This window comes from Mesitornis unicolor, unplaced genomic scaffold (genome assembly GCF_000695765.1).
Source record: "Mesitornis unicolor isolate BGI_N332 unplaced genomic scaffold, ASM69576v1 scaffold18320, whole genome shotgun sequence".
NCBI lineage: Eukaryota > Metazoa > Chordata > Aves > Mesitornithiformes > Mesitornithidae > Mesitornis > Mesitornis unicolor.
The window spans coordinates 1-24,579 of NW_010156416.1; the positions used below are offsets into that span (position 1 = coordinate 1).

Below are 24,579 nucleotides of genomic sequence, written 5' to 3' on the forward strand. Positions count from 1 at the left end.
GAGCCCCGGCCAAGGCTGCCCGGGCCGGTGCGGCCCATCCAGCTCCCCTGGCCGCCTCTGGGGTCTCGCTGGGCCGCGCAGGGACCTGTCCTTGCCCTCCCCTGACCCAGCTCCTTCCTGCTTCCTTCAGCCGCTCTTTGGCTTCGTGTGGGAAGCAGGAGATGCAGCAGGCCCAGCGCTCGACGAACGTGCCTGACTATCGGCATTAATTCTTTCCTCACAGATCCAAGGAGGACAAAAGATCAGATTTTTTTATCTTTATTCTCTCCCCAGCTACAAGAGAGGAATTTTTGCCAAAGTGATAATTACTATTTCTGGTGAAGGCTTTTCATTTGGAGGCGTCTTTGAAGAGCGCGGACTAAATTACTTCATTAATGAGACATTTTCTGGCAGCACTACTTGTTGGTTCAAGTGTTGTAAACACAGTGAACTGGTCCAGACATGGAGCCAAGCAGTGGCCCCCAAGCCCTCTCCCTGCAGCACGTGGACTCCGCAGGGAGCAGGCATCACACGGCCGAAGCCACCATCGCGCTACGTGGCATTGCCCGTGACACCCTGGTGCTGCACTTGCTGGGCTGCCTGTGGCAGCCTCTCGGGGCGGTTTGGCTGAGTGCACTTGCTGGGCTGCCTGTGGCAGCCTCTCGGGTCGTTTTGCCTGAGGAAATAATGCCATGTCTGCAGCAAACGGTTACGCTGCAGAGATGCTGGAGCGTGGATGCCTCATTCCTCCTCGGAGCGGTGGCAGTGGTTCCAGGCTTCTCTGTAATGCTTCTTTGGCCCTTAACCGACTGCTTTTTGTTTATTACTCCCATTTGCCAATTCTGTTTGGTGAATAAATTGTAGATTTTGTTCAGGGCTTTCCATCCAAGTGCAGCATAGTTAGAAAAAACTGTAATGTAAGCTGGCACCTTGCTCAGCAGGTCTGTCCCAGGTGTGTGCTAGCCATGGCTCTTGCCTCTACTGCCAAAAGCAAAGCAGCTTTTTGGAGCAGCAGCTGCCACTTTCTGTGTATTGGCCTGGCTTCCAGCATGGTGGGTCTTTGACTGGTCCCCCCAGATGCTAAAACACTAGAATCACTCATTAATGGTCAAAGTGTTAGCACGGTAATGAGAATCTGATGGCAGTCACCCCTACCAGCAGAACCAGAGAAAGTGGTTTGACTCCCCCTGCCCATAATGAGTTGTTTTTAAAACAACACATAAATAACAGAAGTAACCAACTTGGAAATCCACAGTGCCAACCTTGTAGCAAATGCTTTGCTGCAGCTATGGGGTTTGGCTGTGACAGACGGATTATTGGCCTTGCCAGCCATAATCACACTCTGTGTGTGCTACCAGTGCATGAGCCGCATGTTTCTGGAGATGAGCACGAGCTACAAAGCTTGATTCAGGACTTCAAGTATGGCTGGATTTGGATGTCTTGGTTTTGAGATCTGAGTCTGGCTCATTACGGAGACAAGTCTGTTGACAATGGTTTGACATGGTGGGTTCATTTCCAAACTTTATTGGAGTTCACAGTCTGGGTTTATTGGGATCCTTCTTGGATTACTTTGCTGATGATTAATACTCTCCGTTTTCTTAGAATAACCAGATAGAAGAAATCTTTCCAGAAGAGCTTGCTCGTCTTTACAGACTGGAAACTCTCAATTTGCAAAACAACAGGCTGACTTCAAAAGGTAAGTTGGCAGAGCCACGAAGTGGACAGAGCTGGTGCCTCCACAACACCAGCACATGCAGTGGGACCAGTGACGGCTGATAAGGAAAGCCACGGGGTGATGGATTGACCTGGCTGGAGTGGTTAGCTGTAAGCCTCGCTCCTTTGGCCATCACACAGGTCATGGAGGCGCTTTATCATCCGAAACATAATACTCAGTGTGTAAGAATGCAGCCTCACTGAACCAGTGGAGAGGACCTGGCAGCAGCGCTGTGTACTGTGGTGTGAGATCTCATCCAGGAAACTCCCTGCAGTCCCACAGGCACATCAATGCAATGCACTTGAGAACCAGAAATGTCTGCATGCTGAATGATTTCCTTCTGACCTTGTTTCTTAATCAACTTGTTTAGTTCAGTCTAGTCACTCAGTTAGGGCAGTTTAGTGCAGTTTAGCCCTTGTCACATTGAATATAAATAATATATGTTACAAATAAGGCAACTTCTACCCTTCTTCTGAAACCATTTTGATCTTTTTGTAGGCAGGTTTTGCTTGCTAAGTCGTGCGCTTATTAGAGAAACTTGACAAGGGGTTAGTAAAGAAAGCAAAAGACACAGAAGAGTTGAAGTGAATAGTTAGAGAGGAGGATATGCAGTACAGAAGATGGAATTGTTGTTAACTTGCGTGCAACCCAGCTTGTGTGTTGCTCTAATGCTGTCGCTGTCCTTATCCAGTGATACAGAACAACCTTTACTGAGAATGTGGGGATATTATGCATGGGACCCAAAACTTGCCACTCTTACAGAGCACAGGGAAGGCTGTGTAAGACATTATTACCTCTGGGGCTTGATGTTTCTTTCACAAGCTTCAGTGCAGCCCTGAGTTTCCAATATGTTTTGACATGGGAAATAGCTTCACCTTTGACTTATGGTTATCTAAGTGCCAGGTGAAAATGTTATTTGCAACCTTTCCATTGTGAGAGCGATTATGCTTGTGTGATCAGCTGGGTGTGGAGTGATTCAGCTGAAAATTAGTAATTATTGGGGGAGGATAAGCTGCAAGTTGGATCAGCTCTCTGAGCTGGTTTCTGCATGGCTACCTGGACTGCGTGGGAGCAGAACGAGGGAAGGGTTACGACGTGCAGATACTGGTGGTATTTTGGCAACAACATGGTCATAAGTCAGACTGACCTAACCATTATACAACCTCAGATTGTGTCCTTCCAAGAAAAATGATTTGCAGATTCATGAGCAAATGACAAAAGAAAATTCTCAGATAGCATGGTGGTTGTGAGCAGCGATAACCAGCTATGGAGCAAGTCTACACAGCTCTGTACCTGACCCCTGACAGTGGGGCTGGCTGCAGCCCTTGCATGCTTAGCGTTTTTAATGGTCTTCCATTGCTCTTAACGGTCTGTAGGGTTGTTTTTTAATTAAAAAACCCCCAAAGACAACAATGGGTCTGAGCCAGACTGTTTCAGCGGCAATTAAAAATGTTTATATCTCACTTGAAAAATACTATCTGAGAGAGAAAGGGACCCTCTGGTATTTTCACACAGAGAGGCAATAAGGTGCCAGTGTCACTGATCAGTTATTCCTGTTTTTAAGGGTTGCCAGAGGAAGCATTTGAACATCTGGAGAACCTGAATTACCTGTACCTGGCAAACAATAAGGTAAGAGGCTCACAAGGCTTTCAGAGTTCTTCTCTAATGAAGTTCTGCAAGTTAAACAAGCAAGTCCTCAATTCTTTTAAAATATGTATCCTACATAAGCGAAATTGTGCTGAAGAGAGAGTCTACTACAGGTTCACCTAAGGTCAAGACAATCAGTTAGTATGCTAAAACACTGGAGGTACACATGCTGGTGTATTTTGATTGCTTATTTCTTTGTGCATCCGGTGAAAGGTTCCCCTTGTGCACGTAGGGAGGTACAGAGACCCCCTGCATCACCGTCTTCAGTAGGCTTTGGATCAGCTGCAATGCAGATTTGGTAGCTGCCTGTATGCAAATACACTGTGGGGTAATGATGTGACGTGCTGCATGTCTCATCAGATGAGGCTGGTTAAAAATCTGTGAACAAATGCATCCTCATACCTGTGTCTGAGCCATCAGAATCTGCACAAAGCTATCCAGTTTCCCCTGACTAGGTTTGATGTGAGGGGATACCCACACACAGCGAAACTCTGCAAATATGAGTTTGTTCTTTCAGCTGCAGTGGTAGGGCCTGAATTTCGTTTTAAATGGAGAAGATCCTAGGGCTTTCCTACTAATGACCCAAGTCAGATCTCATGACAGAAACACGTCTCTCCTGCCAAGGCTAGGAAGTGAAATAACTTCTCACATACCCTTACATCTGGGTGGTTCCTGTTATGGCTTTCTTTATCCCCAGTGACTGTCCACAAATATTTGCTACAGAAGAAACTGGGATGCCAAAGAAAAATACAAGTTAAAACATCAGGCAGAGCTGCTTTTGTCTGCAGAAACCTTGCCCTTCCATCCCTCCCTCTCTCCCTCATGCTCGCTCTCTTTATATGCATGTCTGTATATGTATTTTATTATCCTGTTAAAATCTGTGACCTTTTGGTGTTTTGTTTATATACATGTGGCCACATTCAGGTTTCAGTCAGGCCAAGACATAGATTTCTGTATGGAGTGACTGAGAATAGAACCCATTCCTTAGTACAGTAACACTGTGTTCTTTTCTCCCTTTCAAGCACCATTTCCATATAACAATCTTGGCAGTTAATAACTCCATAAAAAGGAACAAGCCAGGCTGTGACTAATATTCCAGAACTTTGCACTCCCATTTTCCCTGTGTGACAAAACAAAGTGTTTGGCTTTTCTGGCTTCACTGCGGAGAGAGAAAGATCCCAAAAGAAAATGCAAACATCAGCGAATGTCAGAACGAGTTATAGTGAGAAGTTGTGGATCCACAAAAATAACACATTTCTTTATAAATCACAAGCCAGGACAAACCAGATTGGCTTCAGACTGCATCCACTCTGCAGCAGGAAACACTGCAGATCAAGTAACTGCGGTGTCTGGAGGAGAGCAGGGATTTGCTGGTAGTTTGCTCCTTGTTTTATGGATTATCTTAATGCTGCTTTATCTTCAGTTGTGATCCTGTCAGATGTAGCTCAGTTATCTTTTACTAAACTAACACAGTTGGTTGGAGAAAAGAAATACCATGATGAACTGAAAGCCTTCCCTGGCTCATGAGTAACACGTCCTTCAAGTAAAGAATGGATGCTGTAGTTTTGTTGTTAATTTTTCACCCAACTCTCATAATTTGCATCTATCACATATCATTATCCACAGTAAGCCTTGCTAGTCACAGACGTCTCTTCCAGCAAACTGCAAAGTCCTGAGCTGTCATCATTATTTACTATAAGCTGGTGATTTTGGTGACAGAAGGTTTTGCATTTCCCTGTATCCCCAAAGTGTTATGGGATTCACGTGGATCCAGCACTTCTGTTTGTATCAACGCTTGTTATAAGTAAGGAAACCAGTTTCAAAACTGGTAATAACTTCTGTATAATCCTTCTGAGTTCATTGGTTAACTCACTAGTTACTGGTGGAGGAACTGCATCTGCCATATGGAAAGGAAGACCCAGCAGTAAAGCCACAAGAAAACTGCAGCTAGAGAAATGCAGATTGGTACTTATTAGTCAATATGTGAGATAAAGCTGCTCAGCCAACTTTATTTCTGCTAACAGTTACAACAGTCCAGCGTTAATCCTTCAGGCAGTCAACCAGCGGAGATCAGCTCGTCTCATGACTAGGTGCTGAAATGCCAAAGCAGAGTCCTGAGCAAGTGCAAATTCTTGCTGGATGAAACTTCTCTTTCTCTTTCCTCTTTCTTGTGGTTTTGATGTCTTTTCATTTCACATATGTGAGCCATGCCCTTTGTTCTGTATAAAAGTTACGGCCTAATAGACCGTGTTTCAGGAGAAAAGCTTTAATGTGCCACCGTGTATGAAAGTGATTAAGTCTGTTTCCTGTGTCTGAATTCTCAATATTATGTGGCAGTAGAGACTTAGTTCTTTCTGAGACACTGTCAGGCGTTCCTAGTCAGAGATGAGCACTTCCCTGAAATCGTCTCTCCCATGTCAGGAGGTGAGAGATTACCAGGAAAGCCAATGGCAGCACTGTGGCAACTGTAGTGCTGTGTAAAATGCCCGTTTCCACTGCTGATGTACTGCCTGGAAATGCTGATAGGAGTGTGGTTTGTGGGAAAGGTCTGTCTTGTGTTTGTGACCGTTAAGCATTTATGACAGCTTAAGGATGGAGGTTTGGGCATTGGTGAAAATGAAAACTGGTAAATTATGTACTTTCATCTTTTAAAAACCAGGATTGTGTTACGAGTCCAGTAAGATGCAGGTTCGTGGATATGATCAGCGCACACTTGACACGCTAGTGGAGAGAGATCTAGGCACCCTGTAGGTAAATACATGGTTTGAGGCTTGGGTTAGGCAGTTCTGCAATGAAGCGTCTGTTCTCTCGCACATTCTTCATCTTTTAGATATTTTACACTATTATTAAGAACCAACTGCAGTGTCATTGTAATAACGATTTGACAAGTACGTTTTCTCATCATGCGAGTGTTGCTGGGCCTAGCTGGCTGTAAGGACTGCGTCCTCCTTCACACAGCAGTGCAGTGAGGAAGAAACTTCAGATTCAAAGAATTTCAAGCTAGGAGGCAGATCTCTTCCATTGTCCAGAGTTTCCCATCCTGATCTCAGAGCTTTAGATGACAAAGAATTCAGTACCTCCCTAGAAAAGGTGTTCTCTCCAGAGCCCTTCAGAGTGTACGTAAGATACCGAGTGGTCTCATTAGTACTGTAGTTAACATCTGTAGCCATGGTGATTGCACCTGCCTGCTGCAACTCAAGGATCATATCTACTGCAGCATTGCAGAACATGTTTGTTTCTCAAGGGCTTAATCTTGATGCTTAAATCTTCTGGGCTCATGCTTTCCCCAGAACCGTCCTCCAGCCTGTACCATAACCTGTGCCACTGGTTACTAGGCGAATGACTTTGCTATTAGCAGTCACTCAGTGAACCCAGCTATGGTATTATCTGGATGCTCTGTAAAGCTGAGCTTTTTTAATAATTAGTTTGCTCTCCACCAGTTTTTGTTCAGATGCGGACCTTCCTGGCATTATTTTTTTAAATCACTGACGCAGGTAGCAATAGGCAAGAGCAAACACATCAAATCCTGTGCCTCTCATTGACTAGAAAGTCTTGGAGACAGGGCCTTTCTGTATTTTGTTTCTGAGACATCATTTACTCCATGAACAAAGCATCACTGTACACTAGGTCTTTGCTTTGAAGTCCCATTTTATATTCCATCATTTGGCTCCCGAGCATCCGTGTCCTTTGGGAACCTGAATCCCCTGTTGAAAAGATAATTGTGAACAGATGCAATACTGGAACAGATGCATGAGGTGACACTTCCTCCTTCCCCAAATATACCTTCATATGGGAGTAAGTAGTAGGCCACTGTAAGGTGGGTTGGATTTTTGTGACACAAGGGTCTGAGGAATTAGGGACAATAATAAGCAACGCATTTGCTCTCTGAATAACAATTTCTTGATTTCTTCCATCTAAAAGAGACAGGACTCCTCCAGCCAAAACAAACATTGACATATCTTGGAGCAGAAGTCAGTCTCTTTCCTGGAGAGATTCGTGAGTGAGGACAATTTGTTTTCGTTGGTGCAATCTGCGTTCATTTATTTTTGCCTGTTTAGAGAAGATAAATTTGCAAGTGTTTTGTGGCTGGTCTAATACCTGGTTAAAACATTTGTTGTGTTTAATTGGAGTTCCCCTGTATGTTTCTGTTACAGCTAACAGTGGCTCCGAAATTCCTACCAAATACCTTGATCAGTGCAGATTTTGCAGCCAATTATCTCACTAAGATATATGGGCTCACGTTTGGACAGAAACCAAACCTGAGGTAAGGCGTCGGGAAGTCAAACAATGGTAGTGTTCTGCCACTGCTTGGAGGCAGTTGACCAGTGATAAGAAGCTATCTGACTGAACCATGTTATTGCTACTTATGTTTTTTGGAAAGAACCTAACTCTTTGTTATTCCCAGCAGGAAAGATCAAATAATCTCACAGACAAACACATTCCAAGCAGTTTTGCTAACTGCCAGACGCTTTTGCATAGATAAAAATTAAATTGTCTCCATTTTATTTGTGTATCAGTTATGAGTTGAAAGGAACAGCCTTGGTTTCTCAAAATGGAGACTAACTGTTTACAAATCCCTAGTTTTATTACAGTCCCTTCATTAAAAAAACGAGAGTACAGTACTCGGTGCGGTTGAGTGTAACTCAGCTATATTAAAGCTAAACCCTTTAGCACCTTCAGAAGTGGTTCATACCCTCAGGTCTGGTTTCAAAGTTCTCTCTGGTAGTTTCAGGTTGTGATTTTCTCAGCTGGATCCAGTGGATCACATTGGCCCATCTTAAATTCAGCTGCACGTAGACCTCCTCCTGTGAGATACGGCCTGTTCCAAAGGCATTCAGAGTAATCTGTACGGACACTGCAGCGTCTAAATCCTACAAAGTCATCTCAAACTGTTGGTAGCAATTTACACATCCAAGTTTGGAAGCCGTTAAGAACAGCTGACCCAGCTGAGCTCCAGTCTTGTGATGGCCTGAAGAGCAGCACTTAGTTCCCACTGAATTAATTGAGAACTGAAGCTACTCTGTGCTTACTAGGCCTTTAGTCTCGTAGGCTCTTGGTAGCTGAAAAGGCTGAGTCAGTCACTGACTTCTGGCAGTATCTTATCATGGAAAGAAGGCCTATTTATACCCCTGTTCTTCCTTAATCTGAGCTGCAGAAGCTGCTGTGTTCTGATTTCCTGTTAAAATTCTTGCACTCTTCTGAAGTGATTTTCACGCTCTCCTGTACCAACACTAATTTTAATCGGAATCATAGCTGACTGATTTCCAAGATGGCTGATATGAAATCCTAACACAGTTGTTTCAGTTGGTTCATTTGCCCTCAGCAGAGTTCACAGTCTCTCAGACTGATTATTTGGATTGGTTTTCAGAAAGGCAAATACTTGTGAGTTAAAAGTACAGCTGACCATGCAGGGTGAACAGTATTTTCAGTGTGGCTCTGAACTCCCTGGAGTGCACGAGTACACGGTTGTGTTCCCGTCCTGAGCCTTTCCTTCCTTCCAGAAAGATGTTGCCAAGTTCTCTGCAACTGGTAGAGAATCCAGGAACAGGTTTAAAAAGCACACTTTGACACTGTGCCCTTTTGCAATTTTAACCTGTCCCTACAATTTTAGCTGCCTGCTGCATCTTGGGGTAAACACAGCGATGGAAGGGGCAATCAAATTCAGTAAAATCCTATCGTTTATTTTGTTAAAAAGAAATCAGATGAGTTAATTTAGCAGTTAAGCTGATGAACAGTAGGAATAACTTCATAAGGGTCAATTGTTCTATACAGAATTAAAACCTGTGTAAGAATGATTGTATCAGTTTTTATTAATCTGATTGGAGAAACTCTGTGAATGTTAAATGTTAAAAGTAAAAAGGACAAAGGGAAGGTAAGAAACCCGCTTTCTCTTGATCCCAAAGGTCCATTAGGAAACAAAGTTCTTCTAGACCGAGTAAGTCTGCTGTCTTTCTGTCAGTACTCCAAGCCTGTCTGAGTTGTAGGAGCAGGAGAGAAACTGTTTCCTGGGGTATTTCCAGCATTTCTGGAAGCAGAAAGAACGGAGGGGTGAGAGACAGCTCTTTCTTAAGAGATTGGTTTCGCAAGCCAAAGAAGCCCGGATTTGATTCACAGAATCACAGAACGTTAGGGATTGGAAGGGACCTCAAAAGATCATCCAGTCCAATCCCCCTGCCGGAGCAGGAACACCTTCTATTCCAAATAGAAGTTAAAACTGGGGCATATCTGTTAATCAGGTAGGAGTTCTGATCCTCTTGCTGTGGGGCCGCCACACCAACGATCTTTGTTTCAAATCCCAGACTTGCACTCAGGTTCTTGTTGAGAAGATGAGGCCACTTGTGAAATTTGTATTGGTGTGCAGGTTTGGATTTTGAACGGACCTGCATTTCAGAGAGCATTTGGACCAATCGTTTGCTTTTGCATCTATGTCCCTTGCTAAATTAAAAGGTACATTTTAGAAACAAATCTAATTATCTCAAGGAAAGAAGAAAACATTGAAGTATAGTTTTTAAACAGCTTTATCTTGGTAAACAAAACCCCCAAGATCTCACTATCTGTTTAACTTAATCTTTTTTCTCTTTCCAACAGATCTGTGTATCTTCATAACAACAAACTTTCAGATGCTGGGTTACCTGATAATATGTTCAATGGCTCTGATAATGTGGAGATACTCATCATGTCCAGCAATTTCTTGAAGTATGTTCCAAAGAATCTCCCTCCAGCGCTATATAAATTACACTTAAAGGTAATAACAGCAAGGTTTTGTATTCCTTTAGGACTGTGACAAAGTCCTGTATTTGTATGGGATTCAAACCATGCAGCCAAGCCGTTTCAGTGCACTGGAAGCATTCCCAGACCCTTTGTAGGTCTTGTCTGGTGTATCCTCAGCAGTGGCTGTCTTCCACGTCCTCACTTCTTGTTCATAAGCAGTGGTGTGTTTTTGCAAAACGCCAAAATGCTCACAGGGGACAAAAAATGCATTTCTGTGCTTTCAGGGGAATGTCTTGCAAATGCCTATGTGGTGGCGTTGCTGATCTCTTCCCTGCGTATAAAGATATTAATAGAATCACAGAATCACAGAATCGCTCGGTTGGAAAAGCCCTCTGAGATCATCACGTCCAACCGTTCCTGTCTACCCCCTAAACCATATCCTTAAGTACCTCGTCTACCCGCTCTTTAAACACATCCAGGGATGGTGACTCCACCACCTCCCTGGGCAGCCTGTTCCAGCTTCTGACGACCCTCTCAGGAAAGAACTTCCTCCTTATCTCTAACCTGAACCTCCCTTGGCACAGCTTGGTGCCGTTTCCCCTTGTTCTATCCCCCATCACCTGGGAGAAGAGCCCAGCACCCACCTCTCTCCAAGCTCCCTTGAGGCAGTTGTAGGTGGTGATGAGGTCTCCCCTCAGCCTTCTCTTCTCCAGGCTAAACAAGCCCAGTTCCCTCAGCCGCTCCTCATCAGGCTTGTTCTCCAGAGCCCTCACCATCCTTGTGGCTCTTCTCTGAACACGCTCCAGAATCTCAACATCCTTCTTCTAGTGAGGGGCCCAGAACTGAACTCAGGACTCAATTAGTACAAGAAGGTAGATCATCCACCATGGCCATCCAGTGACTGGACTCCCAGTTAGGTTTGCCACGGACGATGCTGTTTTTCCTGACAGCTGCTTATGCACTGCGTACTGGCTTTGCTCACTCATTTCACAGGGCCTACTGTTTCCTAGCATGGGTGATTTTTGTTTGCTACTGAACTGGAAATTCAGACAACACAGAGAAAGTTTGGATCAGTGATTCTCTACTGCTACAGCTTCTCCAGCAATAGTGCAGTAGCAGAAGCTGTGGTATTAACTGGTCTCCAGCATTTTTAATTGTGTCATCTGATTTCGATAAAAACACTTCATCATGTCTGTGCTAGAGATCTCAGCCTTGTTAGCAATGGGAGAGCTGCAGCAGTGGGGAATCTTGGATCCGCTTTTTCTTAGTGTTGACAGCTCCTTGGACGTGCATAGACTGGAGTCTGTTATCAGCCCCTGGACTTAGGCAGTTCTGTGCTGCCTCCCAGCTTGCTTTTCCCTTGAAGGTTTCACCGCTAATTCCCATTAAAGTCTTCTAGAAAACAGGAAAGAAAAGTAAAGGCAAACAGTCTGATCCTTTGAATTGCTGGGATTTCTCTGTGAAGCGTGAAGTTACCAGTCCCTTGCATTTTATTGCCATTTATAGGTAATCATTATCTCCCAAAGGGGCCTCAAATTTTGAGGACTGCACGTTGAAGCTGTAACTTTCCCTGCTGTCACCAGTTGTCTTAAGGGCAAAGTTGCTGAAGAGAGAAACGAACATTTTGTTTGCAAGTGCACTGCCTGTCAGTAGTAACATTTACCTTGATATTTTGACTGGGGAAAAAACAGGACAATGAGAAATGAGACACAGCCGACAGTGGACTGGAAGTGCCCGAAAGGTGTGCTTCAGATGTGATAGATACTTGTTTGTCTTTCACTGTTCACTGAGACACTCAGCCAAATCTGTCTGTGCTGGTATCCACTTATCATATGAGTTGACACATGAATTTAGTCCAGTCTGTCCATCACGTTATTGTGTATATGTGGACTGTGGGAATTTTAACAATTCAGCGTCAGTGTTTCACGTATAGTCCTAGTGTTTCATATAACCTTTTATAATGCCTACGTTTTCTGTATGGAATTTCTAAGTGGAATTTAGTTTTATATTTTGTGTCTGCCTGCTGGCAAACCCAAAGCCACACTGAGGCAATAGGAGTAATCATTTTGGAATCTCCATTGCAGGAACTGTACCTTTCGGGATGCCATTAACACTGGAAGCATGGCTGGTTCCTGGCTTCTAGCCTAGCTCTTCTTCATGGTGAAATCTGTCTTACAAAATCCATAGGTGGAAGGACTACAAATACAAAATAAAACATCTGGAGGGCAGGGGGCAGATTCTAACTCCTGAGCACAAAGATTCCACAGGGAGTCAATAAAAATAGGTTGTAATATTTCAGTCTAGTATTTGTATTTATTCCCTAAGCAGAATTATAACATCCCCTGAAATATCTTATGTCTAGCCCTCTTGAAGTTTATCTGCCTGGTGTTACTTGAGCAGAACCTGAATGTGCTGTGTTGTTTCATGCCAAATAATGTGGTTTGTGCTTCTGATGACTCTAGAACAACAAGCTAGAGAAGATTCCCAAAGGAGCCTTCAGTGAGCTTACAGGTCTGCGGGAGCTCTATTTACAGAATAACTACTTGACTAATGAAGGAATGGACAACGAAACTTTCTGGTGAGGCTGAGATCTGTAGTTTGCACCTCCGTCTGTCTCCTCTGGTACCATAGTATATCTACTGAAGAAAGTACATCTGAAAAAGTACATTTATTTAAAGCTGCATGACGTTATGCATTTCTCTGCTAAGTCTGTATGAAAAGACTTGGATTCAGATGCTGCCATTTAAAAGCAAAGGTCTGGGTCAGTGGTTTGAATTCACACTGCAGAATACTTTTATAGAAAACACTGAACATCAGATTTCATCACTCCCTGATGCCACAGACCCAATCACACCAGGTACTAAGTGCCTGCCGGGAAAAGGCCCCCTAGAACGATGCTGAAGGCTAGTCTCTGTTCTTCCAAACCAGTCAAAAGTGAGGTTACTTGGGACTTGCCAGTCTTAAGAGCAGTTCACTGGAAATTAAGGCAAGACCTTCATCTTCGCTAAAACCACTTCTGTGTTACTGTGAAGGTGACTTGACAACATCCACAGACACAGTTGTGAATTCATCTGGCACGGCTGTACCCCAGTGTAGATGGATTGCTGGAGTAGGAGGGGATGCAGTGGTGCTGCTTAATAGCCAGATGGCTGCAGAAGCTTTGCTACAAACTGGTGCACCAGAAATAGCCTTTGGCTGTCCTAAATTTAGGTATTGCTCCTTGCTCTCGTGATGCTGTCTGTAGAGCACAGCACAGTGCTACTGAGATGCACCCGAGCTGGGGAGGCGTTACAACTTGCAGCAATTAAGTGTTTTACTCAGAGAGTATATTTGCTCATTCAGACCATATTTGGATAGCTGTGAATAGAAGTGTAGTAACCAGTGAGTAACGTCTGTAAGGCATTAGTTCTTTTATTTCCTGAGAACTTTCTAGTCATCTACAGCGGGTTATGCAGTGCCATGCAGATTACAGTCTCATTGGAACTGAGAGACTGGCTTGAAATACAAGGAAATAGAGGACTCCTCAGTCCTGGCATATAATACCATTGATCCACATCCAGTTGGTATAAGTGGCTGGTCTGAGGATTTATTTTAGCTCCAACTGAGTCCGTAGAATCCAGATTCAGTAGCTTACACAAAGCGGCTCTAGCCCTGACTCACTTCCATAATGCTGGAGGGTCAGGAGAAGTTCACTACCTTAGCCTAGGATTCTGAATTAGCATTTCTGCTTTTCACAAGAGTAATATTTCATCATCTAAAAAGCAGGGCTGCTTTTCAGTTTTAATATACACTCTCAGAGACACAAACTACTCATGCTCGAGCGATGTTTCTGTGAAACCGAGAGCTAAATTCTGTGTTCGAATGCTGCTTCTGTGGCATCTTTCTTGTGGTATTTGTCCACTGAAATTGCTCACATATTGCTATCTGTGGTGTCAAATGAGAGAACACCAAAACTGACCTCAGGTCTCAGCCCTGTGGCAGTTTGGATGGCTGTGGACACTAGCAGGTTCTCTTGCTAGTGTGGCTGGGGAGCAATGGCAGCACCTAGTCCTAATCCCTCATGGCAGTATGGAAACCCCTGTTTTGCTGCCCACATCAGTCATATCATGAGACAAAAAAGGGCAGTAATGGGAGCTGTGCCAGGGAGAAGCAAAGGTTGCAGAATCCTAGGGCAAGTTGGTTATCGTTTCACTTTGCAGAATCTAAATAGAGTGTTTTCTTTCCTGCTTTCCCAAGGAAATTGTCTAGTCTTGAATATCTGGATTTGTCCAGCAATAACCTCTCACAAATCCCAAGTGGTTTACCTCGAAACATCGTCCTCCTCCACCTGGAGAAGAATGCAATTAAGGTGATTGGCAGAGATGTCTTGACCCAAATTAAGAACCTGGAGTACCTTCTGCTCCACAATAACAAATTAAAAGCCCGAGGTATTCACCCGTTAGCCTTCCATGGCTTAAAGAAGCTGCACACTGTCCACATGTACAACAACATGCTGGAAAGGATTCCCAGCGGGCTGCCCCGGCGAGTGAAAACACTTATGATCCTTCATAACCAGATCTCTGAGATTAACAGGAACGACTTTGCTACCACTTACTTCCTTGAAGAGCTGAACCTGAGCTACAATAAGCTCAAAAGTCCCCAGATCCATCGAGAGGCCTTCCGTAAACTGAGGCAACTAAAGTCCTTGGATCTTTCTGGAAACAATCTCCACACAGTGCCCTTTGGCTTTCCAAAGAACTTGCAGATTCTGAAGCTGAAGGAGAATGAGATAAGCACCATCCCAAAAGGGACTTTGTCTGGGATGACAAAGCTGCGGGAACTGTATTTGAGCAACAATAAACTGAAAATAAATTCCATTTATTCAAGAGCGTGGAGAGAACTCAGCAGTCTCCAGGTAGAAACATCACCTTCTCTCATTGTTTTAGTAATGCTGATGTCCTCGTCTGTCTGCCTAAGCCAGTTTGTGTAGCACGAATACTAGATGCACGTGGTCCTCGTGTTTTAGGCTTGCACTGTAAGTGCGTGCTGCACCTTCTGTTTCTGGAGCAGGAACGACGGGCTGTTGTGCCAGAGGTACCGCTGCTGGCGAGGAGGGTGGTGCACCGTGTACCGTGAATTCTGGGAAATGTAAAGACTTCTTTGTTTCTGAACCCTAACTGTGTCCTGTGTTTTCAGATAAACACTAGTGAGTGTTGTCATTAAAACTGAAATTATGCCTTTCAAATAGCTTGTCTCCCAAAAGATTTAAAATCAGCTCTGAAGAGAGACAGCAGGAGGAAGGAATGCATAAACAAAAACACTCTTAATTCTCAAAGCTCCCACATCAGCTTATAGTCAGACAGGCCAAGCTGTGGGATTTAGCAGCTCAGCTGGCTAAGGCACCTGGATAGCAGCTAGGAGATCTGGATTCAATCAGCAGTCTTCTCATTTGCTTAATTGTTGGAGAAAGTTAAACACAAACCATAAGGCAGGCAGGAACAATCCCATTCGTGTTGTGCAAAGCGACCTTTCAGAATTGTTACGCTGGCTGAAGGATTTGTCTGCATTTCCTTTGAGACAGCAGCCTGTTTCCTGCAGTGAAGGGTATTGCCTGTGTCATATGGCAGCCATCTATGGCACGTAGGGTTAGGTCCCTGCGCAGGCAAAGTCTGCACATCTGAGAGCAGATCAGGGATAAGGGGCATGGAGCATATGCCACACTGACCCTCAGTGTGTTTTCAGACAGTCCAAATGTTTATCTGTGTGAACATTTCCCTTGCGGTTGTTTCTGGGAATAAACAAGAGCTTGATTTTTAGTTAGTGTGGATCAGCAATGCAGCAACAGCACCTGTAGAGCTGTTGGTTTGCACCAGCTGCAGATTTTATCCATGGCTTTAATAATAGTTTTGCCTTTGTTTGGTGCTTCACTGATACATGTGTGTGTGTGTGTGTGTGTAAATATATCTAAGATGAAAAGTAGTCTGGAAGGAAGACACTGTTGAGAATTACAGATGCTGGAATTGTTTCACTGCAGTAGCTTCATCAAATGTAGGCACTGTCAACTGGGTTGCCTTTTTTCCAAGCAAAATGGGTCATGAGACCATATTCTACTGTCACTCCCTTGAAGTCAGTGTAACCCCAGCGTAACGCGCTGCGGCATCAAACATTGGCCCTTCAGTTGTTCCTGCCCCACAGCAAACCCTGTCCATATTACACAAGGTTAAGATAATGGCACATACTTAAAGTTCTGTTAGCCTACTGGTGCATTTTTGGATGTTGCTTTTTTCTGGACCAGCGTTGCTACTTGCTGGTCATTTCCCTGACAGCGTATATGAATCTTTTTTATTGTTAAGGGTTTAGCTGTGCAATTGCTTTATGAGTTGGTGCACTGGAGAGGATTTCACAAATAACCACCGTGTCAGATCCTGATTGTGCATGTACTTAGCATGTGCTTCAGTCCACAGTGTTTCCATGGAAATCACTGAAGGCTGCAGTTGCAAAGCTAGACATTTACATAATTGTTTGGCAGACTGGGATTATGTGGGGAATAAAACCACTGAAACCATGACATGCATTTGCAGGAGTGTAGCTCTGAATAATGTGTAACTCGTGTGTCAGCTTGGTGCTATGAAAATGCTACACAGAGTAGCAAAGCACTTACTTTGATCCATTTCCTTGCTTAAAATTAACGAGGACTGATTGTGGCCATTAGTCCTGATACCTTCATACACTGGTCTGCGTTAGACTGTTTCTAACCTTAGCTAGCGAAGTGTGTGCAGCACAGCAGCTTCCAAGGAATCCCCATGAGTATCTGAAACCCAGGCTGCTTTTAATTCCTCTTAAGCAGGCATGGACTAAAGCCTGGGGACAGAGATAAAGAAACGTTCAGACTCCTAAACAAAACAGCATGATGTCTCTTCACATGTGAAGTCATGATGCTAAATGGTAGTGAGAGAGAGCAGAATTGTCATGGCCACGCTTACCTTGATGCAAATTAGGGGTAGATTAAATTAGTTTATGCTACAGTAAACATAACTTCATTCTGCACCGTGAACTTGAACTGAACCTTTCTGCATGGCTGGAAATGTACAGCTTCCACTGTGCACATAGTGTTTGTCATTTTCCTGACCTCCCCAGAAGGGAGAGGTTCCGAAGCAGACTCACCAAAGTACCATCTGAAAAATAAAGCCCGGTTCTGGATGATTTTCAAACACAACAAATCCTGGCTAAGCTTTGCATAAACATCTCACTTTTGCACTGTTACCATATTAATTTTTTCTTATAAGTGCATATATATATATGTATTTTTATAGACTTATGTGTATGTGTGTGTATATGTGTGGGTGTGTGTGTATATATGTATAGAAAACAATGGATAAAGTTCCAAAGGAAGGGGGTGTGTATAAAGCCAGCCTTTGGAAGCTCATTTGCTGTCAGACTTAAATAACTTTTTGGAGTGCTGCTAATATTGAAAGTCAATGATTTCTTTGACCCCTTGTTGTCTCTCCCTTGCAGTCACTAGACATGGCTGGCAACCAGCTGACGTCCATCCCGTCAGGCCTGCCAGAATCTCTAGAGTATCTGTATCTTCAGAACAACAAGATCACAACCATTTCAGAGAATGCTTTTGAATCCACACCCAACATAAAGGGGATTTACCTCAGGTGAGGTCAAGTTTCCACTTCAATGTACAAGATTTTTTTTCTTCTTCCTCCACTTTATAATTGCTTACTTTAATCCTAACTTTTTCAGTAAGCAGCTTTGTTTTATGGTAATGTATGCTGAAACTATGTTCACCTGCTCAGAAAAGACATGGATACATGAAATAAGCTCTTTCTGTTCAGAGTTTGTCTTCCCTGGGCTTATAATGGATCAGGGATGTTCTAAGTTCTGGGAAACTGCTGTTTCACATTATGTCATGTTCCAATATTCAGCTGTCAGCTAGAAGTTCACAGTCCACTTGTAGGGCTACAGCTTTGCCTGTGTCTGTTAGCCCTGGATTTTGACAAAATCCCCCTCCAGTGAGGCGTGTGTGACTAACCGAGCAGTTGTGTGCATCCCCTTGATGGTTTGGTCAGAAACAGAGGACCAGTCACAACGTGACAGTTACGTGACTCCGTTTAGGAGCCTTCCTGGCTTTTTTCCTACTCTGTCAGTTGGATGAGGACTTTGCTTTTATAGGTGACAGATACTGACCTTTTTACATAGAATATAAACGCACAGTGGTGTAACTGATTCAAGAAGAGATTTATACCACAGGAAGTGAAGCAAGAATCCAGCCTAGCAATATATTCAATTTTACTCTGATGGAACATTATTGAAAATATTGCTTAGAAGTAATTTATGAACCCCTATAGAATATTTTATGAAGTTGATCCAATGGGTGTGCTCAAAAAGCCTAGGCTGCCTGCTGCGTAAGACTAAATATGGTCTTATTTTGTCTGTATGCAACTAAACTGTTCTGCAGTTCTAAACAGTTCTGATTCATACCTTTTTGGATGAACGATTCCATATCATGCAAATAAAATTACAAAGTCTGGTGTAAATTAGAGCAGTCTGTCTATTCAGCTGCTCGCATTTATGAGATTTTAGTGAATGCTTGGATGCAAACCAGAAACCACATACCGCATTCTATATTTCTATATAAAGAGGAAAAGGAATTTGCAGTGCTGTTTTGCTAACATATTTAAGAGGGAACTCCACCCAAGCTAAGTTGTATTTCTTCATGGGAGGCTATTAATCACTGCAATGCTGTGAAACAGTCATACACATCCAGAGTATTAGACAGAATGTGTTTTTAAGCGTGCTCTAGAGTAACAGACCAAGCAGTGGTCCTTAAATTGCAGATTAGTTTATTTATATTCTTGGAAACCCAAATAAAAGATGAAAAATTATTGCGTATTTGTATTTTGAATTTTGTGGAAGAAGAATTAAACTATCAAAGGATGACACAGAATCTCATGAAAAAGCAAGCTACACTTTGAAATGGAGCTGATGCTTTTCCTCTTTGGGAAGGTAAAAGCAGAATACCAAGAGAAAGAATTGGTGGGGGAGGAATCCCAATGTTATTTTTTTTCCTTGCAGAATACAGTTACGGAAGGTGGAGGAGGGGCTAAGGCAGAGGAAAGTAGAAGGTTTTTGAGAGCTTGGTCAGTAAAATTGAAATTAGTGGGACATACTTAGTGCTTCCCAATATCTTCCTGCCAGGTCCTTTGTGAGGATGCAGAGTGCTGCCAGCAAACTTTGTTCAGTCAGTACTTGGCTTCCCTTCCTTCTTCCATCCAGAGGAGTCAGGACTCCTTGAATGCTGGTGTGGGTCAGTGTGAAGTAGCTTGGTCAGTGTAAGTTAGAGTAACTCTGCGGAAAGGTTCCCTCCTACTCTCCTCATTTCTGTGTTGGATATGAAAATGGGTTTATTTTAACAGGGAGGCCTTCTTGTGTGTTTAAAGGTTTAACAAGATTGCAGTTGGAGCACTGAAGGAAAGTACCTTCCAAAACCTAAAGCACTTACAGGTACTGGATATTGAAGGGAACCTTGAATTCAGCAACAGTTCAAAGAATAAGGATGACTCAGAAGAGGAAATAGAAGATGAGGAAGAGGAAGAGGAAGAAGAACTGTGATAAAATGTGAACTCACACAAGCACATCATGTGGGAGGTAAGAACTGTAGTTTAGTTAAAGCAAGGACCCAGTTCTCAGACTCTTGTGTAAATAATTCCAATTTACAGGTATGATTGAAACAATTGTGTGAGCCCCATGCTCAAAGTCTCCCGCTAAAACAGGACTGGGAAGTGCAGAATCAAAAAGGGTTGAAAATACATGATTTTGTAAAATGAAACAGCCAGTACATGTCTGTGTTCTATCAGAGGCAGTGGACTGTGGCTTCTGCTGATAGCTGCAGCAGACACAACAGGTAATTATGAAGGTCATTATTTACTAATTCTGATAACAAAAATTGAAAAGGTATTTCATTATATTTTTAATCAACTAGTTCAAAAGGAAAACAAAGAGAAAACTGTGAAGCTTACTGATGCAGAAAACCATGTGAGCTGAAAATGGATTAAAAAAATTAGACAAATTGTTGTGGTTTAACCCCAGCCAGCAACTAAGCCCCACACAGCCACTCGCTCACTCTCCCCTGTTGAGATGGGGGGGAGAATCAGAATGGAAAAAGTGAGAAACCTCGTGGATGAGATAAAGCCAGTTGAGTAGGCAAAGCAAAAGCCGTGCATGCAAGCAGAGCAACACAAGGAATTCATTCGCTGCTTCCCATGGCAGGCAGAGGTGCAGCCACCTCCGGGAAAGCAGGGCTTCATCACGCTTAATGATTACTTAGGAAGACAAACACCGTCACTCCAAACGTCCCCCCCTGGGGGAAGTAGGTGGGGTGGGTTGAGAAGCAGAAAAGGCCTTGCCTCTGTGTAAGAACTGCTTGGCAATACCAAAAACATCCCCGTATTATCAATGCTGTTTTCAGCACAAATCCAAAACATAGCCCCATACCAGCTACTGTGAAGAAAATTCACTCTATCCCAGCCAAAAGCAGCACACAAATGAAAGGAAGATAGGTCCACTGGTGTCCGTAAAAGATGGCGTTAACACTACAACCTCTATCTGAAGCAGTCTTTATATCCCTGACCACTCAGAATAGGAAGATACTACTATACTTGGTATACTTCTTACAGGAAGAGTATGTATTTCAGGTCACTTTTGGAGATGATATGCAGGGCTGGATAGATGCCTAGTCCAGTTCAGCCAGTTCGCACAACAGCCTGTGCTTCTGCTATTGTTAAGTATTGGTGAGGATTCACTGCTCACTTCGCCAGACCCACTGAAAGGTCTCTGCCCAGCTACAGGTTGTGATTGCTGCTGACTTTGATTCCAGACTGGTAATCTTGAAATTAAGATCTCAGTATTCCATAAATAATCTGGCCAGCCACTCAGTCTCTCTAGTTGAACCTCTTTTCTTTCAACTGCAGAAGATGAGGGGAGAATGATGTTTGAAGAATATGCATTTTTCCATAAGAAAAATAGGGATCTGCTTAATGCGCCTCTTACACATATTATGTTCAAAGATGATGAGGTTCAAGACACTGCTTCTACTTTTGGAGAGGTAAACTCTAAGACTTGGAAAATAAAAAAGTTTACTTTTGTCCCTCATCAACATACTGTCATGGAGAATGACCCAAGAAATTGCTAGAAACAGTGCTAATATGCTGAAAAGATGATGAGGCGTGAAAAGGGCAGAAGCTACTTGGAAAGTCAAACATTAGACCTCCTGGCTGGGTTATAGAAAAACTTTGTAAGCGAAGAAATAGTTTATGTATACAGAATTAGAGTACATATAACTTCCGAATCAGTGCATCTCTGGTCTGGTGTGGGGCATGTGCAGCATGTCAGCAGGCACTAAGTTTACAATATTCTGAATTCTGTATTCCATTATGTAACTGATTTTGGTTTTCTGATGTTTTGCAGGAAAGCATATGGAACTTACATATATGTCTATGTGTATATATCTATATAGATATACAGAGAACACTTAGCAAAACGTGCAATGAATTACACAGAAACTGTCGTGGCACTGGGCCAGGCTCATGGAAGACAGCGTGTTACAGTGCCTTATTCGGGGAGAGACCCTGAATGCCTTTCCAAAGCTTCCAAATCATCTTATACAAGACCCAGGATCATAAGGGATTGCTCTGGAACTCACAAAAGCTGGCTTTTGTTTCTTCTGTTTCTTTTCCCTCACTGTTTCCATCTGTAATAACAATATGGGACTGTTTTGAACACGTGCCTTCAAATGCTGTTTTTGCCACTGCATTTTAAGTGAACCATGTATATGCTGCTTTTCTTTTCCTCCATCCTTAAGAAGCTGTTGTTGATCAGGCAAGATGGATATTTGCAGTACTTTCATGTGTGGAGCAGTGTATGAGGCATTTTTGTCATCAAGCAGCAGTAATAATTCTAGATGCAATTATTCCTCTGTTATAACAATGTGTATATTTGGATAAGAAAAACAAAGTAAGGCTGGATCCCATAATATTTTATCTCTACTGCCAAGCTTGCAGTATATGCCTGTTTTAGAAAGGTTTTAAGATTGCTCTTGTGAAAATATATATAAAATCTGTATGTCTGCCTTCCAGAGCTTTGTTAAAGCTTCTGTCTTGCTGTTGTTTGCCCACGTGGCAGTTGTGTGGACGTCTCCAAAGGTACGTCCACATGACTGAGTAACAGTATGCATTTTAATATACGTGGTAGAATTTACACATATTGTGTGCCATTCACATTAATAGTCAGAAGTGAGACGAATGAAGTGAGTATGGGGTGTCTTAGGAGGAAACTTAAGCGTCAAGAGAAATTTGTTTAGTTCAAGTCTAGGGACAGTGCCTGTTGTCATACTTGAAGTCTTTTTTATGGTGTTGAGCATTCTCAGCTCCTGTTGAAATCACAGAAAATAAGAACACCAAGGAAAAGACGACTATCAAAGGTACCTGGGTGGCCAGCTGCCTGTTTGATTCTAATATCCTTCATCTGAGGAACTAATCTGCTTGAGGAAATGGTCTTTTCTTTTGAGGATTTCTGATTGAACATGTGTTGTTTTGCAAACTGCATTCCAGGATTTACTTGGAAACGCAGTTGGCTTAATTTTTTACCAGCTGTTTTTCTTGCTGGAGAAGATCTAGTCCCACACTCTCCCTCTGGGTTCCCAGAGCACATAGCAGTATTTTCAAGCTGCTATTTCCTACCCTAGACAATTCAACTTGATCATGAATCATGGAAGGAAAGATTGCTTCCTAAAAAAATAAAAGCTTGACCCTAAAAACCTAGAAAACCCCCACATTTTTGAATATCAGCTATACAGTTGAGCAATAAAATAGCCTTCCAGCTAACTTTTGGGATAGATTTCTATGTGAAATGTCTGCAGAATATAGCTCAAATCAATTAGCTATCTGCAGAAAATCCCAGCAAACCTTGGAAGACAACTCTTCCCCCTAGTAAAAGCCTCAAAACCCCTCAAGAGGAACATCTTTGGATTGTCATTTAAGAGATTGATGTGGGAGAACTGCAGGCTTGATTCCTTGCTTATTTTTTATCATCAGCACCTATGACATCAGACGTAAAAATATCAAACCAAAATGGTAGTTTGTTTCTTTTTTTTCCAAAGGAATGAGAGGCTCCATGAGAGATGATGAGGATGATTCAGAAGCCTGTAGGACTAAGCCCGTGCATTTCTCTTGACTTTGGGTGACGCCTGTAATCCCAAGGTTCAACCCAGACCTTGGGTGGAGCAGGACCCAGGAACAGGGTCTAAGTTTATTATTTCCTTCAGTGAAAATGAGAGTTGGAAAGTTGGCCTCTACTTAGGCCATGAAGTTGGGCCTGAAAAAGACAACATGTACGTTGTTTTCATGTAACTTTCTTTCTGTGAATGACTTGGATTTGGGAAAGAGACGAATAGAACATTTTTAAGGCTGAGATGGATGGACAGTGAAAACTCGAAGTTTAAAACATTCAGTTGGCAACTTTATTCCTAAGTATGCATTTGCACGTGCTTAATATTTATGTGTGGCTGTATGCAAACTGAGGTCCAAGTTTATTTGCTGTTTTTCTTGTGAAGGCCATGTTTCCTCATTACAGAGGATACTGCACAAAACGGGAAAAATGCGATTTTTCTGAGGTTGGATACGATTTTTCACAGCAACAGGAGAGCAAATGCAGCACATGAGCTTTAAATTACTCAACAGGTGCCAAAAATAACCCCTGGATAATGAGCTTTTATTTCAGACGGTGGGCACATAGCTCAGCTGCATCTGCAATGGGACAGGCCCAGCTGCAGTCATTCTCCCCCTCGTCCTCATTCCTTCAGGGTCCTCAGGTTACTTGTGTCTTCCCCAGAGGTTTTATCTCCCCACAAGGAGCTTATGGCCCCCTTTTTCACTCCCTGGATGTCAGGAGGGGCCCATGCTGAGGCGCCAGGGCTCACACTGGATCTGTGGAGCCTGTGTCTCGCTGCTGCCCATGTTCACATAAGTGGAGGGCTCCTCCTGCCCCAAATGGGCAAAAAAGCCCCTCAAAGGAGCTGGTGCCATCTGACCTGCTGTGAGAAGAGGAGAGGCTCTGCCTGCGGCAGCTCCTCTGTGGGAAGGAGGTGGCACCAGGCCTAGGCCTTCCCTCCTCCAAGACGGCGCCCTGCAAGCCCCGGTGCAGGGGACAGCAGGACTTGATGGGTGACCACCAGTCCCTGGCCTCATCCGGCAGAAGGGGTGAGTTGTGGGGGACACCAGCAGCCATGCTGCCAGCGAGGGAGGCAGGGTGAGGGGCTGGGGGCTGAAGCACCTTCGTGGTGCGGTGAGGGGCTCCTGGTGTGCCTCAAGGCCTCACCACACTGTTCTGTGGTGTTCAGGGTTTAAGTGTTATGTTTAATGAAAAAGGGGTGCTTTACACAGTAAGTAGACACTCTTCTCAGGAAAAAGGAGTTAAGGAATAAAAAACAAACAACCCAACTCCGAAGGAAAACTTTTGATCACATTTTAACGGGGATGTAGTGG

General features: G+C 43.3%; 1 protein-coding gene across 1 annotated transcript; it reads left to right on the plus strand.

Annotated features, from left to right (window-relative positions):
* The first annotated feature begins 441 nt into the window (after positions 1-441).
* Positions 442-22,172, plus strand: PODN (podocan). Its single transcript, XM_010191919.1, has 10 exons — positions 442-558; positions 1,582-1,675; positions 3,258-3,322; positions 7,495-7,604; positions 9,929-10,085; positions 12,514-12,629; positions 14,288-14,945; positions 17,546-17,694; positions 19,480-19,687; positions 21,506-22,172. Exons 1-9 carry the CDS (start codon positions 442-444, stop codon positions 19,649-19,651), a joined length of 1,638 nt encoding a protein of 545 aa, XP_010190221.1. The 3' UTR covers positions 19,652-19,687; positions 21,506-22,172.
* The last annotated feature ends 2,407 nt before the right edge of the window (positions 22,173-24,579 follow it).